Source organism: Empidonax traillii, unplaced genomic scaffold, assembly GCF_003031625.1.
Source record: "Empidonax traillii isolate 1590-97213 ecotype Southwest subspecies unplaced genomic scaffold, ASM303162v1 scaffold874:size323092, whole genome shotgun sequence".
NCBI classification, from domain to species: Eukaryota; Metazoa; Chordata; class Aves; order Passeriformes; family Tyrannidae; genus Empidonax; species Empidonax traillii.
In genome coordinates this window covers 28,447-50,509 of record NW_020956067.1, presented here as the reverse complement: position 1 = coordinate 50,509, position 22,063 = coordinate 28,447, and the positions used below count along the sequence as shown (strand labels likewise).

Genomic DNA, 22,063 nt, shown 5'->3' with positions numbered 1-22,063 from the left:
ACTTACAATAACATGCCTGCTTCTCGTCTGCCTGGGTATGGTTCCATAGGACAGAGCAGTTTGTAGCTACTATAGAGGTAAAGGCGATAAATACAGATTCTCAAGTGGCCAAATGTCAAGTTGGGCTTCAGAAATCAACCAGAACCTTCTGGGATCACATTGATTGTGTATTCTTTCTTGTTACCTCTTGGAAATCATGACCTTGACTTGGCTGTGTGGGATTCCCTGGGAAATGCATAGAAAGTGTCAGGACCTCCAAAATAAGATTCACAGTGTTGGACTGTATTTAAGAAATGCTGTGTACCGTCTGCTATAGAAGAAGCGTGGCATCTTTAAATAGACCAGGACTGAAAAAATGGAGTTTTCACTCTCTTTGATTACAGCTGATTCCTGAGCCTTACCGGCTTTCTGAGAACACATCATTGCTGCCAATATTTCAGAGGAGTGCCCTGCTTCTCTTCTGAAATCACTTTGTAGATATGGTTTGCATTTGTCCAAGCCCTGGCATGGGTATTTCACCTTTACTGAAACACTCATTTTCCAGTCTTCAATTGCTGCTCCAGAGGAATAGTGCTTATGTTAAGAAAAAAAGACAAATAGCATCTCATTATCAAGAAGATGTAACAAAGAGAAAAATTAATGGTTTTTTTTCACATATTCTAGAGAAGAAAACTATTTAATCTCCATACAAAGTCCCACATTCAGACAGAGTGGGGGTGGACTAACAGTGAAGAGGGCTCCTGGCACCTTCCAGGGAAACAGTGATAGTTCCCATTTAATTGCAATAACATCACCCTAGAAGTGCTTCTAATTTACAAAGTAGTAACTGTGCTCCAGTCTGAATAGCCAAATTCCCTGGATTGGGAAAATATCCTGAAATCCTTGCTAATTCTCTGAAATTTCAAAGAAGCTAAACAGAAGACAGAAGAATGAAGCATAAAAAGGTTGACAGTGCTGCTAAGGAACCAATAGCAAATTTGGTAGGTTCTCCTCAACTGTTTTCTCTAACCTTTTCTGTAATCCTGCCCCACAGAAGCCATCAAGACACTTCCCTATAGTGTTCCCAGTTGTTGCAGGCAGAACCAAATTTATTTTATTGCAACAGTGTTGTATTCTGTCTCAATTAAATGTGCTCAAGAGATCCACTTTCAAACATTATTCATACGGTATGACTAATTCTTCATTTACAAAAGGAGCATCCTGAGATAAAAAGACCACAAAGTGAGTAATTCCTGTTGACAGAAAAGTCCCAAGAAAGCAGGCTTCAGCAGAAGGAAATGACATGCCACATACTGCTGGGAAGCAGACTGTCCCTGCCCAGAGCCACTCACAGCCGGGGCAGGACATAGCCAGAGGTGTGTTATCCAAACATTTGGCTCATTGTCAGTTTAAATGTCTTTATTCCAATACTCTGTTTAGGGGAATACTCCAGAGACTCAGCTCTGGGCAGCTAACATTATGTTCTGCTTCTTTGTGTCATCCTGGTATCCTATTTACATCCAACCTGTCGCTTCTTAGAAGTTATATTATTCTAGCATTCTGTTCTTCCCAACCCTTGCCGTGTATATACCCTGACACACATTTAGACACTCCTTAGATCTTTTTTTCTTTTCTATTTATTATTGACTTTGCAAGGTAAAATATTTCATCCTTGGTGATTTGTTTATCACATCCTATTCTGTCATTGTTTAGTCTCTCATTGTATTATGTATCTAATATTGAACTAAACTGGCTATGAGTGTCTTGCCTTTTTTCCTCTGCAGCTGTGACCATTCTGTGTAGGGAGACAGTTTACTTATATGTTAATTGCAGAGGAGTGCAGTATCAATAAGAGCAACAACAAACAATATATGAGTGACAAAGGGGAAAAATATAGCAACCTAAACCAAAAAGTACATCTTTTCATGAAGACAGAAGCATGCGTGCACACAAATATCTCTGCTGGCAAGCTCTATTTGAGAATCACCAAAATGAGAACGGGGATCTAAAAATGTTTAACTCTTTAATGAATTTTACTTCTAAACATAAAATATCACTTATGTATTTGTGGATGAATACTGTTATGTTGCCATGGGACTTGATACTGCCAGATCTGATGGGGTTTGGGGGTTTTTGTTCCTATAGCATAATCATAAAGAGTATGCTTGGTCAACTAAGGTTTGTACGACAGTCTGGGTTTGGGAGAGGAGGGAGATGTTGCTTATTTCACTTGTGTCCCTAAACTGAGTTTGGAGACAGACCTCCAGGAAATTAGTTAGAAACAACTTAAATCTGACACTCAGCACCAGACAGTTTCTGAAACTGCAAATGTTTTTCTACACTGCATCCTGAAGATAAATGTTATCTCTGAATCTAATTACAGGGAAGCACAAGTGGATGGAACACATACACATACACAACACAAAGAGAGATACGGATAATAAAAGTACCATCACTCATGGAAAGACATTAATTTCTCTAAATTAAATTATACTCTTAGATCCAATGATAGATACAGTTCTGTGTAATGATTACCAAAGGTGCACTGTGTTTAAGATACCATTTTAGCTGGGATTTCTTTTAGTTTTGTGAAGGACCATTGTTTCTCTGAGTGGCCATCTGTCTTTTTCATTGCCAGATTGGGGAGATTTGGTTTTACATGAGCTAAAGAGCTCTTCTTCTAAGAGCTGACAGCAGAATATGTTGACATTATTGTAACTATTGTCCCTGTTTCATATTTAATTAACTGGAACACTCCCAAGAGGTTCCTGAATCCATGACTCTGACAGGATACAATCACATTTCATGTATAAATATGTTTGGGATGGATCGTTATTTGGATGTGAGACCTGCCAAACAATACACTGCTGCTGCAGAAAGTTGTCTTTAGGTGTTAATACCACTGAAAGCAGGATAATGGACTGGAGAATTTTGTACCTTGCTGTTGGTTCACACAGAGTCTGTGTCAGATAGGTAATTCAGACCCAACTTTGGGGGTACTATCATAGGTTACGTAATTTTTTTTTATCAGACTGAGAAAAATAATCTGAAAAATGTAGTGTCTCTTCTATTTCTAACTTGTATAATTTTATATATCCTTAGTTGAAGCCTTTCTCTTGTGTTAGCCATCACACTAATGTGGCATAATACTTTTGACATGAAGAACTGTGCATATCAGCCTGTCACCAAAACTCCTCATGGTGCCATTCAAGAAATCACTAATACAGCAGGTGATTTTACATGTTTCAAATGTAGTTAATAGCAAATAGAATAGCTTCTAAAACAGAAGACTAGGAAAGAAGAGGTGACATCCAAAATATCATAGTAGGACCTCAGTGAAGTTTGTTATTGAAAAACAGTATAATTCTAAAAAAAACATCAAACTCACACGGTCTCTGAACACTTCACTCTATAATCAAACAATCATAAAATGTTTTGGGTTGGAAGTGATCTTAAAAATCATCTTGTTCCAACCCCCCTGCTGTGGGCAGGGATGCCACTCACTAGACAAGGTTGCTCAGGACCCTATCTAACTTGGCCTTGAAGAGAGTATTAAGTATATTATCGTAATATATATAGCATTTGAATAATAGAATATGAAGGAAACTGCTGTTAATGAAAAAGAAGGAAACTGAAATAGAGAGGTGTATTTACAGCAGGGAGTACAGGCAATTTCACCAACTGTAAATCTATATCTGAAAACCTTTGCCAAGGCTGATTTTATGTGGGACTGGAAGGAAAGAAAACTATATCAGGGAGGGACAAAGTTTTTTTCAACAGACATCTTTGTAGAACATAAATACAGCTTCAGAATCACAGCACCTGCATGGCTCCTGCATGGCTCCTATGGTTTTCCAGACAAGACTGGCATCTCCAAATACTCCTGAATTCATCACCCTGGCAATAATTAGAAAAGTCCATATGAAGAAATACCCAAAACAAACAGGAATTCATGCATTTCTCATTTCTCACTCTTCATGCCAGTGCCACACTCATTGCACTGAATTCAGGACCTTCTTCAGCTGTTTTGGATAGACAAAGTTTCTGCACAGCTTTTACAGTAAGTGCTGACACTTCCATGATTGCACTTTTGTTCTTATTTTCAAAGTTATCTTTCAGTAAGAGTATATTTTCTATGAATGAGCAAATGAGAACTAAAAAAACAGTCCTCAGCAGCCACAGAAATCATCTGTAGAAACTGCTGCTTGCAAGTAAGGATGACTGATTTGACTAACTCAACAGATTCAATTTGCATTATTAACAATAAACATAATTACATAGATATATCAACCATACCTCCAGATAGTGCTGCAATTACAGGCTGATTGAACAGACTATGCATCATGAAACCAAAGGCACAATTACTCAATAGAGGATGTGAACATGGTGAGACATTTGTGCAGTATTAGATTACAATGCTGTAGGAAATGACAGAGAGGAGCCATTACATTATAGCCAACAGATTAATGAAGAACCAGTTCTTCAGGGAGGAGCAATTAAAACCAACCTATCTTCATCTTAATTCCAGTGGCAAGGTGATGAAGCTAGTGACTCCTAGGTTACTAGGGACATTAAGCTATTAAGATATATGCATGTTGGAGATGGAGTGGAGGAGCAAGAGGAGTTTAACCAGTGGAAGGAATCCGTGTCTGATTCCTGAATGTCCCTGCATCAGACAGATAGACTGAGACCTCTATTTTATGTTCATGTTCTTATTCTGTTAGGTTGTAAGTTTTCTCCCATAGGAGAAAGCAGACAGTTCCTGATTAGACAGTGTCCCAGGAGGGCATCTGGCCTTTCCAAGTAAGTACTTAAGTTACCTGAAAAGCCATGTATCCCCCCCTTTTCTCTGTCAATCCCTGCTAATTGTCCAATACTGTATCCAAGTTTTGCATACCTTTCCCTTATTCTCGAACCTTCCTTATCTGCCCTATAAAAAACCTTCCATTTTGTAAAATAAATCAGATCAGCTAAATCTGAGATCACCTTCAGCTGCTTGTCTCTTGTCTAGTGCTTGGGTGTGGCTGGGGTTAGCCCCCAGGGCCAGACAGGTAGCCCCTCTGCCAGGCTTGGTAGGGGAAAACTACAACTCAGTTACAAGGACCCGCTGGTCTGAGTTTTCCCTGAACCCCACAAACTGCGACATATCCACTCGTTTTTCTGATGTCTCAGACAATTATTTCCCATTCTCCTACACTGACAACAGCTCTCACCTCTCTTCCCACTTTCTGCTCCCTTGAATACTCGCATGTATAAAACATTTAATGCTTTTCATTGTTAGATTCAGCCTTTCTTTCCATCTGCTACAGTGGGCTTTGGGACTGTCCCTAAATGCTTTCTGACTTTAACTACTGTATTTAATGAATGCTTTGCTGGTGTATTTGTGCTGATGTGCTTTGCCCTCTGGCCTCCCTCTGCACTGCACTGTGAGGAGAAGTCCCTTGGAGCAGGCATAATGTCTTTCTTGGGCTTTGCAAAGCATGAGCACTTGCAGCATTAGATAAGTAATTAGAACAACTCTGCCCTTTCATGACGGAAAACACACAAATCATTAGCAGTTACTAGAAAACAACGGTGCACATAGATTTGGCAAACATTTATTACTGTCTAAGAATTTCAGGCTCACAGCCTAAGTAGCAGTCAGTATAATATTTAGAAAGCATTTTTATGTGTCTTTAGAAATACTATTTTCTGTGAAATGAAACAAAAAGCCTATTTCAGGCTTTTCTTTTTCCATAAAAATTATTTTGGTATCTCTTCATCATTTGACTGAGTCCTGCCAAGTGGCTCTGGAACAAACTAATTTGTGTGAATGCTGATGTAATTAAGGATGATGTATTCAGTTTGATAAAACCATTCTAGACTACTAGTGAGTTGACTCTAAGGAACACTGGGTGATGGCATCTTTTCAACACCAGCAGTCATGAAACAGCCAGGTGAAGAACTGCCTGCATACAAGACTAAGAGATTGAAGGTAGGGTAATTATGTATTGCTTTGAGATTCCCAAATGACATCATATGAAGACATAGTATACTATAAACATAACTTTTAATAAAATTACTTGTCCTGTAGCATTCTGAAAACATGTATAAAACAGTCGTCAAGGTGCTACAGCACTCCGAGATTCCCAAGATTTTTTTTCCCATAATTTTTGAAAGCATCCATGCACTTCAGATGTTTTGAATTCGTCAAGGTGCTACAGCACTCCGAGATTCCCAAGATTTTTTTTCCCATAATTTTTGAAAGCATCCATGCACTTCAGATGTTTTGAATTATGCTTGTCCATTTCCAAATAATTCCCGCTCCAAGAAGTTTGCTTTTCAGTGGTACTCAGACCACAACACCAACACATACCAGTGGGAGCTGGAAAATGAACTGATTCAAACATACAATACAGGCTTCAGGAAAAACAATGGAGGTGCAGGTGACATTCCTATTTTTAAAATCATTATATTTGAGTCTTGGTGATGGGAGAAGGAGGAAGCAATCATGTTTCCTGACAGCAGGCAGCTTAGTTTAAGAAAGTCATGTCTCTAGTTCCATGGACGGGCAATGTAAGACTCTTCCCTAAGATGATGAGCCTTGTTCTGAGTTGGGGGGGAAACTTCACTTAGCTGATTCTTTGAGGAGCCTAGAAGGGTAAAGTATCCTGCTAATAACTACCCTTCACACAGTTCCATGCCAGTTAGTAGGTGGTAGGAATACCTTCGATTGCTAAAATCTTTGAACAATGTGTAAGCAGAAGAGAAGCTTAATGGTTTATTGGGTAACTTGGTACATGCACACTTAAAAAAAAATAATCCAAATGGTCCTTAATAGCCTGTGTTTTTATTCATTTATTGAAGGGGATATAAGTTCTTAGCACATTTATGAAAAGAGGGAGTCCAACTTGCAACTTTTGAAAACGTGACCCTTGCTGTATGTAGCAACTATAGCAAGATTAACCTTTTTCCAGTATGTAGGTTTATTTAATTTTATGCAAAGACAAAAAGCTCTAGGTGGCTAGACATATATTAAGAAAGACAAATTAACATCAAAAACACAAGCAATCCTAGTAATTTCCTGTATGTGCAAAGGGAAAATAAACCTTCTTTGCTATGTACTAATCCCAAGCCAAATATTCCCCTAGCCCTCAGCTGCCCTCTTCCTCCTCGAAGGCCTGGGAACAGAGCTGGGGCTTTTACAATATGCCAAAAAGATCAGCAGTAAGCTTACTGCAGAATGAAGAGAAGGGAGTGGAAAACACTAAGAAAAAACAAAGCACAAAAAAACTCACCCTCCCTGAACAACTCTGTAAAGAGAAGCTTTTTGATGCCCCCAAGGCTGTGTTCATCTTTAATAAATAAGGACTGTGTGTCCCTTCCTGTTACCCCTGCTCGCTCTTGAGGAGTTATTTTTCTAGCAAGTATAGCAAAAGAAATCAGAGGCACTTTGATCATTAAACATATTTATTGTTTAAAGTTCCTAATTGGACATTATCTGTACTCTGCAACCAAGTCAAAACTGTGGATGTGCAAAGTTAAGGCAAGCCAGGTTACAGAACTGCATTTCTCTAGCTCTTGCAGTTCACCAGCACTACTAACCCCAACAACTTAAAGCCATTTACCAGATCACCCCAAATCAGAAATTGGTTCAAAACCCACAGCATTTCCCTTCCGCAGTTCTGTCACAGCTGTTTCATAGCATGCACTTAAGCACATGAGCTGGGAGACAATCTTGACAACACCCTTTTACTACTGCTGCCATATATAATTTCCTAATACATATAAAGGCTACAAAAACAGATATGCTGTCACAGATTTGTCTTGTGAGCTCATAAGTACAAAGTTCAGCTTTTACATTCACCATAACCTTATACCCCTACCACTGAGGTCAGCTTGGGCCATAATTATCCCACTTAAACACAAGCCACTGAAATCAGGTTTTCATAAGAAAAAAAGTGACAAGAAATCTCAATCATGAACAGAACTATCAATTACAGGTATAACTGGAAATAAATATGAGTATGTCTGAATCTAAAGGGAGGTTGAAGGGAGGAAAAATTGTATATATTTGAGGGAAAGGATGTTCTAGTACCTGTACCCTGTAAGAAATACAGATGCAATCCTATAAGAGAGTAAATTCCAAAAAGTGAATGTTATTAAAGAAGAGAATACCTATTTTTATTTAATTTCATTCCAATGGCCTTAAAAGTTACAGAACAGCTGATACTGTAATAAAAAGACAGCTAATTCATAAAGGAATAAAAACAGTAGAAAAGTCAGATCAAATCCACAGTGCACAACAGTAACCCCCACGAACAAATGGAACCAAACCAAAGTAAATGATCAAAACCTCATACCTTTCCACACAACCCTGCCAGTTACATTAATAACTAATAAAGTTCCTTACTCAGACAGGAATGTCAAAAGCAGACACTGGAAGTTTCTACTGCATTTCCCCAGGAATATCAGAGGCCAGTAGAACTCACTGTAGGTATAAGTTATGTTTTTCTGAAGGGAGGGATTTCCTGAAAACTTTTCCAGTGTTCTTGAAATGTTACCCATAAGAAAAACAATTCTTACAACACACACAAAAATAATATGCTTTTATGTTGACTCGTTGATGCAAGAGATGGGAGGAAGCATCAGGTCTAGGAAAAAAAAACCTGTTATTTTAAATATAAGGCATGAAGAACATTTGCCACTCTTCTTCTTTGTTTCAGTTCTGTGAACTCTGTGAACAGAGATAAGCTAAGAGCAAGAAGTCCTAACAGAAAGATCACAGTGTCTCTTCTTTCTTGGCAGTTAAAACTCATGAAGTTAGATTTCATTCCTAGACATACAAACCATCACCCCACCACACTCTTTCTTTAATTTGTATTTCCATTCTTTCAATGCAGAGAAGCTTTTTCTGATTAGTCCCTCTACAAGTGACTTTAAAACAAGGTTGGATGCCTTCATTTATTTTGAAAACACAGAGGGAAAAATGCTATGGAAAACCAAACTTTTGGAAAAAGAGCTACCGGCATTTTATACACAGAATGAATGCTTGTTTATATTGTTGGAACAGTCAAAACACAAGGCAACTCAGCTACAGGTGGAGAACTACCAGCACCAGTAGGCGAATTGAAATCATTTGCTGTCAGCAATATTTAGTATATCATGGTCTCAGTAGAGATCCTTCCATGCATGTTGTAAAACACTAGCTCTAGTTTTGCTCCTTTCCATACTCCAGGCTACACTGCTGTCCTCTCCAGTGTCCACACACCTTCCTCCACAGCACCAGGCCCCACACTGAAAGGAGAGTTTGCAGTATGTGCAAGGTGAAATTGTGACTGATTAATTCCTCATGACAGCATGTATTAAAGAACCTCCCAAGACTCCTGACAGGAGCAGGACTGCTTCCCAGGCAGGCACACAAAGCAGGCAAGAGTTGCACTCTTTAACACTGCTAGTTGTGGTACAATGCATCCTGAGTGTTTTGGACTTCCCAGGAAGACCCCCTCTCAGTGGTTAAGTAGAAGGGAGGTGACTTGAACTACCAGGATTAAATAGGAGTATTTTCCCAGCATATTCAGAGGTTTTAGTTGTTGTGGGTTTTTGTTTTTTGGTTGGTTGGTTGTTTTGGTTTTTTTTGTTTTTGTTTTTCCCAGATATTAACATTGTGGCAGCTGTTATCATGTGCTTCCTGTTTTGTTGCAAACTAAACTGTAAGATTTATAAGAAATATCTCATAGGGAAAGAACCCTTTCCTTCTAAGTTTCAGTGGTGGAGAAGGCAGTTTCACACTTTTGTAGCAAAATCTGTTTTAGCGGACAGTTTAAAATGTCTTCTCAGCTCAGTCATCACAATATGCTTCCTCTGTTAAGAAATGTGAAAAGTGTTATTAATCTGAATCTGTATTCAAAATCTGTTGCAAGGAGAGCATCACATGAAATGTGACCGCAGAGTGTCTGTCCACAGGACAGAACCCCTGTGCTCTCCAGTGAAGTCAGGGGGAATCTTTCAAATGCGGTTTGCCTGTGGGCAGAGTTATCCCAGAATCTCACCATGTCCTGAGCTGGAAGGGACCCATCAATGTCGAGTCCAACTCCTGGCCTGGCACAGTACACCCAGGAGCCACACCATGTGCCCGAAAGGGTCATCCAAATGCTTCTTGAACTGCATCAGGCTTGGGGCTGTGACCACTTCCCAGAGGAGTCTGTTCCAGTGCCCAGCCACCCTATGGCTGAAGAATCTATTTCTAATATCCAACCTAAACCTCCCCTGACACAACTTCAGTCCCGTCACAGGTCACCACAGAGAAGAGATCAGTTCCTGCCCCTCCGCTTCCCCTCATGCGGCAGTGATTAGTTGAGTAGCGGTGCTGTGCCCGGTAAGGCCCCCCGGGACACATGATCCACAGCCGGGGGCTCGGCTGGATCCGGACGTTCCACGGTGCATCACATCGCGGGCCCGCGGCACCCGCGGGGACACCGCGCCCTCTCCCGGCCGCGGCCGCACTGACACCCTCCCGGCCCCGCCCGCGCCTGTCCCTCGCCGCGACCTGTAGTGACGTCACTCGGCCCGTCCCGGTGCTGCCGGGGCGTTTCCGTTTGTCGGCGGCGGGCGATGGTGAGCGGGGACGGCCCGGCCCGGCGGGGCACGGCGGGGCTGCGGACACGGCGGAGCGCGGGGCACGGGGGGCTGCGGGCACGGCGGGGCTGCAGGCATGGGGTCTCTGCCGGCCGCGCCCTCGGCGTCCGCCGCCAGCGCCCCGCGTTTTGCGGAGTCACCGGCGGCGCCTCCAGGCCGGGCAGGGGGGAGCGCGGGCGGAGGGACCGGGCCAGGCCGGGCAGGGCACTTCGCTTTGTTTACTGGCTTTGGGCAGTCGGTAGCAGTATATTACTGCTTCGTTTAGACGAGAGAAATCCGGTTCTGGCGTCTCTGTACGTGGAACTGCCCCTGGGCTTCGCGATTCATAGAACTGTACGCGTATTTGGGGGTTTTTTTATTATTTTGGTTTTTTTTCCCTTTTATCTAGGGGCAAAGTCAGAGCGGTGGACACGGTCCTGGTGGTAGCAAGAAGGATGATAAGGTAACGAACACTTACAGGATGGAGTACAGGTGTGCTGCTGCAGAGCCTGGCTGCAGCAGGCTTTTTTATACGGCCTTTTAAAATTATTCTTGTATTTGTAACTGCATAAAATTATGCTCTTGCTGGCTCTGCTCTTGTGGGTTTACATGGAGAAAACAGGTGCTGTTCAAAAAATAGGAAAGGGGGCTTAAAGGAAACTGAAGCTACTTGACAGTAATTTATTTTTGAAAAGGATAAAACTATAAATGTGTCAGGGTTCAGACTAGTTGCCTTCAAGCTGTCACTTAAGGAACTGGTTTTGGCTTGGAAGTGACATCATACAGTCACCTGCATGAGGTCTGTCCTTCACCCTGTGGGCCTTTTGGGCCTTTCTGGTCTCATTTGGGGGTGGAAGCTCAATGTACATGGCAGGCAATGTCTGAGCTGGGACACTGAAACTGTGTTATCCATTTATTGAAGTGCAGCAGAAAGGTTCAGATTCAATATTTTCTCACCCTCTCACGTATTAGGTTTTTTTTGTGATTTACGTCAGGCTTGGGCCTTTCATGTTCTGTATTCACTGAAAACTGGCAGAACTCTAAATTAGACAGAGGGATGTAAAATAAGCAGAAAAATTTTTTTTGTAAAAAGTAAGAGTCATATTTCTTTTGGGCTTCTTGCTGTAGATCCTGAGGAGACAGTTTTGTTAGGAAGCCCTTCACCTTGACCTCTTCCTCACTCTGTGCACTTAACACCTGTGTGTATTTTCTCATTGTTATTATCCTGATTTATTTTTTGTTTTCATGGAATTCTTTTTATGAACAAGGATAAGAAGAAGAAATATGAACCTCCGGTTCCAACCAGAGTGGGGAAAAAGAAGAAGAAAACAAAGGGGCCTGATGCTGCCAGCAAACTTCCCCTAGGTGAGCATTCTGTCTGTCCAGCAGTGCTGGGCTGTCTGCTGTTGGGGAAGTGTGGAGCTGTCCTCTCCTCTAGATCTGGCTCGGGGCAATGAGTTAGTGAACAGTTGGTACCATGTCAAATTTGGTCTAAAATACTGGGATTCTGCTTTGTTTACAGTGACTCCTCACACACAGTGCAGACTCAAATTGTTGAAATTGGAGAGAATTAAAGATTATCTGTTAATGGAGGAAGAATTTATCAGAAATCAAGAACAGATGAAACCTTTGGAAGAAAAACAAGAGGTGAGGTTTGAGTGAACTGTTGCTTCTAGTGTTACAATAAGTGCTCTAATTAATGTGAACTTCATACCAAAGCAATGGAAATAAAGTGTCACGAATGTTCAAGTTGATACAAACATATTAGGTTTATCACAATTCTTCATTAACTGGCTAAATGGTTTTAGACCAAGCATGGATTACTGCAGACAAAGCCACAGTGATTTTTTGTTTCTTAATGCTCTGCCAAAGTGCATCCCCCAGATATCCATCAACAGAGAAAGGATATTCTACTTATTCACATCTATGTAGTAGAGTCCGTAGGGTAGGACTAAAATACTAGTGGATTTTGTTAACTGGCCTCTGCTTTTGTGCCTTTTGTGGCAGCAAAACAACAATAGGAAAGACTGTTTTGTTATGTTCTGTCTGAATTGTTAAGCCAGTGTTGTACAAGAATGTTTTTTGCCTACATTGTTCAGTTGTTTCTTGGATTCCCTTAACAACAGGAAGAAAGATCCAAGGTGGATGACCTGAGGGGAACACCGATGTCCGTGGGTACCTTGGAGGAGATCATTGATGACAACCACGCCATCGTGTCCACGTCAGTAGGATCAGAACACTATGTCAGTATTCTGTCCTTTGTGGACAAGGATCTGCTGGAGCCAGGCTGCTCTGTTTTGCTAAATCACAAGGTGAGTTGTTTTTATAAAATGAAGTTTCTTACAAGTTCTTGTGCTGTTTTTAACTTGCCTTTTTTTTCTGAGCACCACAGGAGAGAGGATGCTGTATTGTATGTATGTGTGTATGTATGTATGTATGTGTGCTGAATGGGTATTGCACATACCTAAATAGAGGGATGTTGAGATTAGGTTTGAGCTTGTGTTAATAATGCTCCCTGCCATCTTTGACAACTCTTAATTCTTGAATTAGGTTCATGCTGTGATAGGAGTCCTGATGGATGACACAGACCCCTTAGTGACTGTGATGAAAGTAGAGAAAGCTCCTCAGGAAACCTATGCTGACATTGGTGGCCTTGACAACCAGATTCAAGAAATCAAGGTATTCACTTGTACTCACAGAGCTCAGTAAGCCAACAAGCAGCTGTTGTGCTAGGAACTCAGAAGGGAAACAGCAGGACCAGCTGCTGTTCATGTAGGGGTGGTTTGTATCTTGCTAGAGTGCATTTCTTCATTTGATTTCGCTAGGCAGGCTTGTGGATCTCAACCTTTTAAGTGGATCCTCAGAGGCTGCATGCACAGGAACCTTTTGCAGTTGCTCTGGAGCCTATAGAGCCCAGAGCTTGTAACATCTCTCCAATAACTTTTTATTTTGCAACCTGTAAAGTTAATGATTGTTGCAATTTGAGAGTTAAATTGCAAAAAGTGCAGACGTTGTTCTGAGTGTCTGATGCCCTGCAGTCTGAGGTTTTAGTGCTTGGCTTGTTTTGTGTTTGCATGTTTGTTGTTTGGTTGGAGGAGGAGAGGGGTTCCTACCAGTGGAGCTGTACCTGAACCCTGGTAAAACTCAACCCTTTTTCTTTGCTAAGTGTACAAAACCACAAATGCTCTTAAAATACTGATCTGTAGTATCTGGTAAGTCTTTATAAAAGGCATCCTTCCATAAAATGTCCCCCTGCCCCAAGGTCCTCCATGAGTGAATCCCTCTTGGGGCTCTAACTTCAGCATGATGCATTGAGGTTGGAGTAGGGGAAACACTCAACTGCTCCTCTTCCACATGTCAAACAAAAACAATAGGAAAAGTTGTGCAAATAGAGTAGTTGCCTGCCTTAGGATTGGAGGCAACAGAGAGCCATGCTTTTCAAGGTCTGTCTTGAAATCAGTGAAGCTGATTTTGCCTTTATTACTTTTAGTAGTGCTGTTCTGGAGATCCCCGTAGATCTTTATAAAAACACGTTTGTTTTTCTTGTGCTGTAGGAGTCTGTGGAACTTCCTCTTACCCACCCTGAATATTATGAAGAGATGGGTATAAAGCCACCCAAAGGAGTCATTCTGTATGGACCACCTGGCACAGGTATTTTACAGAGCAGTAACACTTGTGCTGAGGTAACACAAGTAAAATAAATTACGGCTGGTCAGTATTTAAAGCATTGCCAAGCCTGTCACAAGTGTCACATCACTGTTTTGTTAAGGCACCCCTCTCTCCCTGCCTTCCTCCCTTTCCCTTCTTTCCTTACTCTCGCCCCTCTGCAAACTAATTACAATATTTCTTTCTAACTAAAAATAGGTAAAACTTTACTTGCCAAAGCAGTGGCAAACCAAACTTCAGCAACCTTCCTGAGAGTGGTTGGCTCAGAGCTCATACAGAAGTACTTGGGTGACGGCCCGAAGCTCGTGCGGGAGCTGTTCCGCGTGGCAGAGGAACACGCTCCATCCATCGTCTTCATCGATGAAATCGATGCCATTGGAACAAAGAGGTACAGTGTCTGAGCTCCCACCTCACACACAGGTATTGCCAGGGACAGTGAGGGGTTTACTAGAAACACTTACTTTGCAACTGTACTGAGACTCAGTTTCTTAGTTCTGCTACTGTTTTGATATACTATTGTTGATGTAAGCATTTTTAATAAGTAACACTTCAGATAACTTCTTTGGAACCAAAAATATTGCAGTCTTTTCACATTAAATAGGCATGACCGGAGACGTAACCTCTGTTCTCTTGGTACCTGGGAGCATCTCTATGAGAGTGTCAAAACCAGAAAGACGTGCTGTGTATACGTGCATAGGAGATCCCCTAACTGCAAATCCAAGTGTACAGTAATGGGCTTTAGTGATCCAGCAGTAAAGCAGAATACTTAGTACACAGTATATCCATTTGTCATTTGCCTCTCTGGGTAGGTGGCTAAAAACTTGTGCTCTGAGAACATTACATGGTAAGTTACTGTGCTGGAGAAGCATTGCTTATGCCACACTAAACTATGTTGTTGATCCCGTATCCAAGCTGTCTTACTTTGAAAATTCTGTAGGTTTGTTGGAACTGTCCAATACAAATAGTCTTTAAAGGAGTCGGTGTTTTTTAAATAAATTAGAAGGTGCTCATACATGTTATACACGGCCACTAGCCCAAAGTGCCAGTATAGGCAGCTGCTGCCCCGTGTATGGATGCATATGCTTTAAGAGCTAGGTTTTTGCCTCTTTTTATGTTAATTTTGTTGTGGGGAAAGAAGATATTTCCAAATATGTAACAAACTATGGAAAAAGAATATACTTTCTTTGTATGATGGCTCTTAATTCCCCAGCTACAAGAATATAGTGTCTCTTTACATACTTAGATGTCACAATGATTCTGAAAACCTGCTTTTTGTTTTATAAGCGTAAACATTAAATGTGGGGAAAAAAAACCACTTAAGGATGTATAAAAAAAATACCCCCTCCCCCCTCAGTTTTGTTTATACCTTTGTGGCAGTTTCCATAGTGCTTGTTCTGACTGTGCTCTTTTTCTTAAAGGTATGATTCAAATTCAGGTGGTGAGAGAGAGATCCAGCGCACAATGTTGGAGCTGCTGAACCAGCTGGATGGGTTTGACTCCCGGGGAGATGTTAAAGTTATAATGGCTACAAACAGAATAGAAACCCTGGACCCAGCTTTAATTAGGCCAGGTAAGGGACTTCCTGCTGTGTATGCTTAAGCCACTTTTCTTGTGAAAGGACTTGTCATAACTTGACAAACACAGGCAGGTAAAAAGAATGCAAGTTCCTGCTTTGTCCTTATTCACCAGCTCATCTCTGCCTGGTGCATCTCTTAAAATTGGAACCCATTCACAAGCTTCTAAGTAGGAGAAAAACCTTTGGATGAGAAGAAATGTGTTAATTCCTCTTACATGTGCATAACAATTTGAATGTTCTTCCTTTCTGTGAAGGTGGCACAGCCATTTTAACTAGTTGTTAAGACAACCTGTGTGCAGCAGCAGCATTTCACTAACACGTGCAGCAGCTGGGGAAGGTGGGGCAGCACCACCTTTGCTTCAGGGGTGAGAGCCTAAGCCTTAAGGGAGACAGCCTGGGTTTTGGTGCAAGGCAACCAGGCTGCTTCCTTACTGAGCTGGCACACTGCCGTTTGGGGGTGAGGGAGGGAGCTGTGTGTGTTACATGTGGAGCTTGGGCAGGCTACAGGTACTATTTCTGAATTGCTGCTAAAAATGTACTGAGACATGATGTCTGTGGTGTCTGTTAAGTCGGAAGGTAGAGAGCAAGAGAGATGAAAGGATTTACCTTCAAGCAAATACTGAAGGTGTAAGTAAGTATCCTAAGTTGTAAAGATACTCCTAAAGTAACAGTTTAGATAAAGAGTAAAGATAATTTAGGATGACATTGTCAAAGAACTACTCTGAACAGTAACTAGACTAGATCTAAGGAGCTTAGAATAAAAACTCCACAGTATGAGGTTGCTGAGGTATGTTTGTGTTTAAAAAAAAGAAAGTCTGGTTTTGTCACCATCTTAGCTTTACACCCTTCAATTCAAACCCACTGCTGTAGAGTACAGAGAAGATAATTCTATGCTGGTATTGAAAGACAGCTAAGATGATCTGGAAGTTATTGGAAGGGAACTTCCTACCCTTGTGTATCTGGTATTTAAACAGATTAAAACCACTGCTTGAGCAACCAGGGCAGCAGCTCAATGGACTGATTTACCATTGTGTATCAAAGCCTGAGTTGTCTGATGTGGTGCTATCACCCTTTTTAGAAAAGATATTATAAAGGAAAACAGGAGTGATCTGGAGACAGAAAATATCTTTCAAAAGATTGCTCAGTTGAAACAATGGGTACCAGAATATCCAAAGTCCCTACTGACATAGAAGAAACAGGGGACTTGCAGCAAAACTATTCTTGCAAAACCTTTCTTCTTCAGTTAGGAGTGTTTGATTTTGGTTTTGTTTCTGGTTTAGTTTTTAAAGTTTTATTATAGGGAGAAAGAGTTATTCAAGTTGGCATAGGGATTTATCTTCTCTGTGTGTGTGGCAAAAAATTAAATTTCACAGCTAAGTGTAATCTCAGTGTCAAACGAAATACATTACAAGAACATAAGTATTTCATTAGCACTTTTCTGTGCTGTGACATATTCGGGGTTTTTATATTTATATGTGACTCAAGGAAGGTTTCCTATGTTTCCAAGGTGAGGGGGTCTCTTGCCTGCACTGACAGACCATTTCAGCATCATCATATCTTTCAGCTCCAGTAGCTTCCTGTTCATTGCAAATAGTCTGATCTCACTTTCTGCTCTAAGACATGATTCATTGTGGCATGAAGAATGATACAATTGTTGAGGATGGAAATACTCTTTAAGATCATTAAGTGCAACTATTAAGCTAACATGACTGATTCCACTACTAAGCCATGTCCCTAAGTGCCACATTTACATCTCTTCTAAGCACTTCCAGGGATTGTAATTCCGTCACTTCTCCGAGGAACCTCTTCCAATGCTTGACAACCCTTTCCGTGGAGAAATTTTTCCCAATATTCTGTCTAAACCTCCCCTGATGCAACTTGAGGCCATTTTCTCGTAACCTGTTGCCTGCTACCTGGTAGAAGAGACCAACCCCCACCTGTCTACAGCCTCCTTTCAGGAAGCTGTAGAGTGATAAGGTCTCCCCTGAGCCTCCTTTTCTCCAGGCTGAACACTCCCAGCTCCTTCAGCTGCTCCTCATAAGACAAGAATGCTCCAGGGCATTCACCAGCTCCTTTGCCTTTCTCTGGACACACCCCAGCAAAACAGTTACTGTCAGTGAGACCTTCAGATGTTCTTCCTGCTCTTTCCAACAGCTGCATGCAAAAAACCTAAGACTGATCTCTTTTTTTTGGCACAGGGCGCATTGATAGGAAAATAGAGTTCCCTCTACCTGATGAAAAGACGAAGAAACGAATCTTTCAGATTCACACAAGCAGGATGACGTTGGCAGATGATGTGACTTTGGATGAGCTGATTATGGCAAAAGATGATCTCAGTGGTGCAGACATTAAGGTCAGCGCACATCACCATTCTTCACTTCAAAGCAAAAATTAATTTCATTTTTACTGCATCCAAAACTGTTGTCTGTTGAACTGTTCTCTAGGTCCTTGTGTTTATGTTACCGAGGGACAGTTGGATGGCTTTAAAATACCTTTTATCCATGACATGTACTCTGCTGTACAAATGGGAAATTATAAAAACTCTAATTGTGAGGAGCGTGTGCTGGCAAGAGTACAAACCTGAATGTGTAATCTGAATATGAAATTTTAAAAGTAGCAAAGGGAAAAAAAGGGGAATGTGGAACTTTGTGCATGATATATTAAACATTACTTAAGATAGTGCAGGATAAAAAGCATTTTTAGGGAATATGTTGCAAGCAGATAAATTTAACTGTAGATGAGGGAATTTCAGGCTTTTCTAAAGCCCTGGCTAGAGTTACCACACTCATGAGCTTAAACCAACCTGACATATCTCTGTCACCTCCCTGCAGAAGGATCACACAGTCCACGGGGGACAGAGCTGGGTCTGTCTGTCCTCACAGGACGGAAATACTGTTGTTACAAAGCTGCCTTTCTGGCAGTGAAGTGTTCCTCTGACTATTCTGTCCTTTTATGTGGCCTTACCAAGCCTGTTTTACATGCTTCAGTGCTACTGAACAGCATCAAACTGCAGAATGCAGATTTTGTTGACACTCCTCTTATATTCTTCAGAACAGTATGAAGATGCTGCTGCCTTCAGAGGTGTGACTTGAAGGAGTTGCAGAGTGACCATAAAACTGTTCTTGCTTTCTGTGTTGTAGGCAATTTGTACAGAAGCTGGACTGATGGCTTTGAGGGAACGGCGAATGAAAGTAACAAATGAAGATTTCAAGAAGTCTAAAGAGAACGTTCTCTACAAGAAGCAGGAGGGAACCCCTGAGGGACTGTATCTTTAAGTCATCTGTCTCTGTGGGGACTACTTGCAACTCTCTGTGTTGATGAGAGTCTTGTGTAAAACCACATAGCTAATTTTCATTCATGAGCAGGTTAAAATCTGGTGGGTTGTGGTTTTTCAGTCATTGTAACTCTTCATTTCCCAATAAAACATTTATTTGAATTGAACCACTTTGGTAGCAAAGCCCTGCTATTTACATGGAACTGTCTGTTGTATTATCAGACTTACCTTCAAGAGAAAGTGCTGATAACCCATGAGTGCTTGTCTGAGTGATCCACACCTTGCCAGGCAGGGAGCAGTGCAGGAGCCCCATCTCTCAGTCCTCCTTAGGCATGGCAGTCTCTTACACCTACTGCAGCACTGCTGCTGCTCTTAATTACCTTGGGCTTTTTAGGGGCTAACTAGGACAAAAGACACTTTTGAGTAACCTCAGTGTCACATATACATGAAAATTAATGACAAATATGCAACCTTGAGTAACACTGAGACACACTTTAAAGGTACCCATCTCTATCACTTGTGCCTGTAAGAGAGCAAGATGGGCACTCATTAGTAATCTTACCTCAAGGATCTAAACTTGTTTGGATAAGGTACTTGTGAGATTAGTTTATAAATTTGTTTTTCCCAAGAGGGTTTCAGTTCATTACATAAACATCCAAGCTAGCAAATGTCTCTGAAAGGAACCAACCACAATAGGAAGAGGTTCTAGAGCTCCACGCTGCCCAAGACAGGATGCGCACACTGGTCAGGCACAGGCATTGGCCAGCCAGGGTGCTGGAGGTGCCAGGTCTGTCACACAGCAGATTGCACAGAGAAATTCAAACTACAAGTCACACTTGGTGTTCTGCAGTATAATCTTGAATTCCTCCCCTCTACACAAGCCTGTTGCCTGCAGCTCCAACCCCATAGGGGTTAGATTTCTATTGGCTCAGTTGTAGCTGTGCATATACTACTTATAAAGTATTCTGTACAGTGTACTTCTGTGAAGGACTTGTTAAGTTCTAAGGAATTAGTTTCCAACTGTTGTACATGTGAATTCTAAGGTTTATATAAAGTTCCTCATACAGACCACAGTTAAGCAATGTGCAGTCTTTGTTCTGGAAACTGGGAGCAAACGGTGGCCAGGAAGAGTGCAGAGTTACACACAGCAATGCCTTTGATAACTGCCAGAGTTGTAACAATGGCAGAAGCAAGGCCAAGAGATTTCATTTTTCCATGTAAAAATTATGTGGCTCATTGTTAAAAACAAACCCTACAGATGAATGCAGTCTTTCATTTAATCGATGTCAGAAACCCTGAAATAGAATTGGTTTTCATCTGGAGATAGAAAACAAGTTTTATTACCCATTCTTATAAACCTTAGGAGATCTGTCTCCTTGGAAAGGTCACAAAAAGGCAAGGATTTTTTAGCACTTTCTAATCATGGCAGTTGCTCTCATCATTGCTTGAGGGGCTGAAAAGCTTTACAATGTGTGGAGAGCAAGGCACTTTTTATTTGGGACTGGCTGTTAATTCTGGCTAGAAGCAACACCCACAAAGAGGTCAGTTCAGCTCCCTGAAGGAAAGCTGCATTTCATTAAGCAAATTCCAAGGACTCTGTTCTAGTACCATGTCTGCCACCACAGGAACTGAAAAACAATTGTATTTAGAAATTTGGTTCTTACCTTTTGCAGTAGAATTTAACTTCCGCCACTTTGGCCAGCATTTCTGAAATAGAGTCCCAAGATCAAGACAAAAGTAAGAAAGATCTGGAGAAAGTGAACAGTGAGTATAGCCCCCAATAGGATGGAAAAAGCTTCTGGGGTCTGAATTGGGCAGGACTTCACGAGCTCCAGGAAGTGAGCAGCCTCTGACCACCCAAGTGAAGGAAGTGCAAGCGCTGGACTGGGAAAAGCTGTGCAAAAGAAAGGACTGAGGGGACAGAATGCAAGGAAGAGAGAAGTGATTGAAACAGAACTAACTGCTGCCATCACTGGAAGTTTTCAAATGTGATTGGAGACAGTGCTAGGTAATCTCACCTAGGCTCACAAAATGTTGGACCAGATGATCTTTCAAAGTCCCTCCCAACCTGGGCTGCTCTGTGACTCTAAGCAGGAGCACAATCAAGTTGATCCCATTCCATGGCCCTTTCTGGGCTTCAGGGGAAACAGCATTCTGATTTGATGGGAAAGCATAAACAAACATAGGCATAATTTGTCATGTTACTGTTCAGACACAGAGTAACTTCTACCTCCATTTCAGGAGCTGTCATTTTTGTAAGAAGCACAGATTTAAAAAATTAGATACTTATTTCTCACAAAGCCTAAACAATTATTTTCACAGCAAAACCAGCATCACTTGTAACTGCAGCAGTATAAGGCTCTTCAGAAGTGCTGTAATGCCATTTAAAATTATAGTATTCTGTGTAACATTTAAAGTAATTTTAGAAAGCAATAAATGAACTAAAATGTTGTGGTGCTACAGGCAAACCCAAGGCACAGGTTGTATGGCTTTGTCCAGACATAGTTTCAAATGTCATCACGTCTCACCAGCTGGATGATCCCAATTTTTTAGTGCTGTTAGTGACAATTAGTTTTTTCCTGAAAAACATCTGAAGCAATTCTGGGTATTCAGTGGCTGCAGGTACCCTATTTTCAGATGAAGATCCAATATCTGAGTTCTTGGGTATTAAGAGTAGGGATGCTAAACAGTCTTTTCCATATTTCAGCATATTCTGTCTTATAAATATATAACATAACTGTATCCTTAAACTGTTACCATATTTTGTATGACTTCTCTAGGAGCTTGACTAAAGACTCTTGGAATAGAAGCTACTATTTAAACAATCATGTTTTGCCTACTCTGCCTTCTTTGATGAGGATTAAATACAGACCAGACCTCTACTTCTCTTACGATGATTGCCTGGATTTGGGTCAAAAGTGAGTAATTAATTACAAAAACTTGTTTAGAAGCAAGCTGCTTAGAGATGCATA

The 22,063-nt window shown here is 41.2% G+C and overlaps 1 protein-coding gene across 1 annotated transcript; it reads left to right on the top strand.

Moving 5' to 3' along the window:
* The first annotated feature begins 10,500 nt into the window (after positions 1-10,500).
* PSMC1 (proteasome 26S subunit, ATPase 1) lies at positions 10,501-19,259 on the top strand. Its single transcript, XM_027902433.1, has 11 exons — positions 10,501-10,575; positions 10,985-11,038; positions 11,844-11,940; positions 12,098-12,222; positions 12,702-12,887; positions 13,126-13,254; positions 14,130-14,226; positions 14,440-14,629; positions 15,660-15,811; positions 18,016-18,170; positions 18,958-19,259. The coding sequence occupies exons 1-11, from the start codon at positions 10,573-10,575 to the stop codon at positions 19,090-19,092; spliced, it is 1,323 nt and encodes a 440-aa protein (XP_027758234.1). The 5' UTR covers positions 10,501-10,572; the 3' UTR covers positions 19,093-19,259.
* The last annotated feature ends 2,804 nt before the right edge of the window (positions 19,260-22,063 follow it).